We start from the raw sequence: 2,488 nt of genomic DNA on the forward strand, positions 1-2,488 counted from the left end.
CTGCCAGCCTCCCCAGGGCTGGAGCACAGGGGACAATCGGCCACACGAGAAGCGTCTGCTGTGCATAGGTCACTGTCCTCTTCCTCTGTGGGGACAAGAGCTGTGGTGCTCCACCCAAACCAGGGCCAGACTCAGCCCCACAGCAAACACCTCCATGGCCAGGGCATGGGGCTGCCCCCAACCAGGCAGGTGCCGCAGCCACATCTTGCCGAGGCCAGGCAATGTGCAGGGCAGAGAGGAGCCGTGCCCCAAGTCCCCTGTCCCCAGGAGTTACTCACGGCTGGCACCTGGCTCCTCTGGGGGCTCCACCTGCGAGGCCACGATCTTGAAAACTGTTTTCAAGATGCTCCGCAGGTCACTGGCAAAGTTGGTCTGGAGCTGATCTGCCACCCCTGCACCAGGAGAGGGGGAATCAGGGTGATGGGGGGGTCAGGGTACTGCAGGAGGTAGCAAGGGGATCACTCACCCGAGATGCAGACGAAGAGGGTGTGCAGCATGTCCTTGGTGCTGCTATAGCGAGAGCGCAGCTCCCAGCAGCGGGCACCCGGGGTGGCACTGAGCCCTGGGGTGCTCCCGGGAGGCTGGGGGCTGCACGGGGAGGAGGTGATGGTTACCCCAGCGGTGGCACAAAAATTCTCTGTCACAGCGGGCAGGGATCTGCCAGCCTGGCCCCGCTCCCTCCCCTCCACGCACCCCCAGAGACGGTCAGCGCGCACATCGTTCACCGTGCAGGAGGGTCCCAGCCATGCCATGCAAGTGGGGGGCAGTGGGGTGGCATGAGGGACCTCCAGGAGGCCCCAGGGAGCAGGGGGGTCTGCTCTGGGCACAGCTGCCCCCCACGCTGTGGGGGTGGCTGGACCACAGGGATCCTCTGATTCAGCTGAGCACAGGCTCCTCTCCAGCAAGCAGAGCTCCTCCATCGACAGCACCCGCAGCAGGTCTCTGTGGAGAGGGGACAGCATCAGCCCCATGTCATGGCCCCACTGCTGCCCCACGACCCCCTGCCACATACCTGATCTTCCTCAGGAGGTTGTAGAAGGGGCTGAAGACCCGAGACATCTGCTCAGGGCTCTGCTCCAGGCTGAGGGGACCCTCGGGGTAGATGAGGAGGCCGCTGCGAGGGGACAGAGCCCAGCTCCTATCAGGGGTCTGCTCCCCACCCAGCCCCCCTGGCTCCCCAGAGAGGGGAAGGGGCTGGTACAGGGTGAGGAGCACGCAGCCACCCCCAGTCTCCCCTTCTCCAGGGGTCTGCACCTACCTGATAATGGCCAGACGAGGGATGGTGAACATCAGCAGCGGTTCGTAGCCATCAATCATCTCCTGGGTCAGGTAGCCCAGGCGCAGGGCTCTGGGGGGGGACGACAACCTCAGAACAGGCCCAAGCCCTGGGATGCTGCCCCATCCCCAGGGCTGGGGTCCCTGCCGACCCCACTCGGCATGCGCTGCCCCTCACCTCTCCACCGTCTCGCAGAAGAGCACAATGATCTCCTGCTGCCTGTAGATCTCCTCAGGAGACTTCACCGCCACCAGCGAGGACACATAGCTGGGGAGCCGGGGGAAATCATGAGGCTCCTCTGGCCCTGGCACAGACCCCCAAACCCTAGCACCCTAACCCCAGCACCCCAATCCTGGTCCCTACCTCAGCTCAAACTCCGCAAAGAGCCGGTCGAACTGGACGAGTGCAGCCTGGACGGGCTCTGGGTAGGAGCTGGGCTGGCTCAGGCTCTGCTCCCGCAGCACCGTCCGCACCAGCTCCAGGCTGCACAGCAGGTTCCGGGCCTGAGGCCGCAGCTGAGCCCCATCTGCCTCCTCCACCTCCAAGAAGGTCCCAGCCAGGAGGCACTGCCGGGACCAGAGGTCTGTCAGGAGCCAGAGCCCAGGGCAGCACAGTCCCTATCCCCAGGGTCAGCCCACAGCAGGGTGCGTCATCCTGGATGGTGCCCATTGCCCCCCAGCCTGGGGGACCTGGACCCCATTGTCAGCACCCATACAGCATCCCCAGGCTCACCTCAGCAGCAAACAGCATGTGGTTCCCCAGGTTATCCACCAAGAGCTCCTCGGGGAACTTGACCAGGTAGTCACGGCTGTGCCGCTGCGTGGGGATGCACTCCTCCATGATCCGCTCCAGAACGGCCAGCAGCTGAGCCTGAGGAGGGCACGGATATCACCCGCAGCCACGCAGGGGGACCAGGGTCACACCAGGGCCTGGGCTGCCCCCATACCTGGCTGAGGTGAAGCTGGTTGAGGAGCACCAGGTACTGTTGTGGGTCCAGCTCTGCATCCAGCCCGTTGATCTCAGCTACCACCCGTGTCACCCTCTCATCGGCAAAGAAGAACTGGGAGAGCAGGCGGGGGTCAGAGCGCTGTGGGGAGAGCAGACAGGTGATGGCAGGAGCACCCTGTGGCTCTGGGTGCTGGGCCAGGGGGACCCCAAATCTCCAGTGCCCACATCCAAGTGGACTGGGGGCTGCTGGGGTTTGCTCCCCTG

The 2,488-nt window shown here is 64.8% G+C and overlaps 1 protein-coding gene across 1 annotated transcript in view; it reads right to left on the bottom strand.

Moving 5' to 3' along the window:
- LOC104537363 (lateral signaling target protein 2 homolog) overlaps positions 1–2,363 on the bottom strand; it is a gene marked incomplete at both ends in the record, with an annotated part of 2,754 nt that extends 391 nt beyond the window's left edge. Inside the window, 9 exons of the mRNA XM_010180213.1 lie at positions 279–392; positions 467–588; positions 841–942; positions 1,013–1,114; positions 1,259–1,348; positions 1,454–1,543; positions 1,640–1,842; positions 2,009–2,146; positions 2,223–2,363. Of these exons, the coding sequence (XP_010178515.1) occupies positions 279–392; positions 467–588; positions 841–942; positions 1,013–1,114; positions 1,259–1,348; positions 1,454–1,543; positions 1,640–1,842; positions 2,009–2,146; positions 2,223–2,363 (1,102 nt within the window). The remainder of the gene's footprint in view (positions 1–278; positions 393–466; positions 589–840; positions 943–1,012; positions 1,115–1,258; positions 1,349–1,453; positions 1,544–1,639; positions 1,843–2,008; positions 2,147–2,222) is intronic.
- Between the last annotated feature and the right edge of the window lie 125 nt (positions 2,364–2,488).

This window comes from Mesitornis unicolor, unplaced genomic scaffold (genome assembly GCF_000695765.1).
Source record: "Mesitornis unicolor isolate BGI_N332 unplaced genomic scaffold, ASM69576v1 scaffold41812, whole genome shotgun sequence".
Taxonomy (NCBI): Eukaryota; Metazoa; Chordata; class Aves; order Mesitornithiformes; family Mesitornithidae; genus Mesitornis; species Mesitornis unicolor.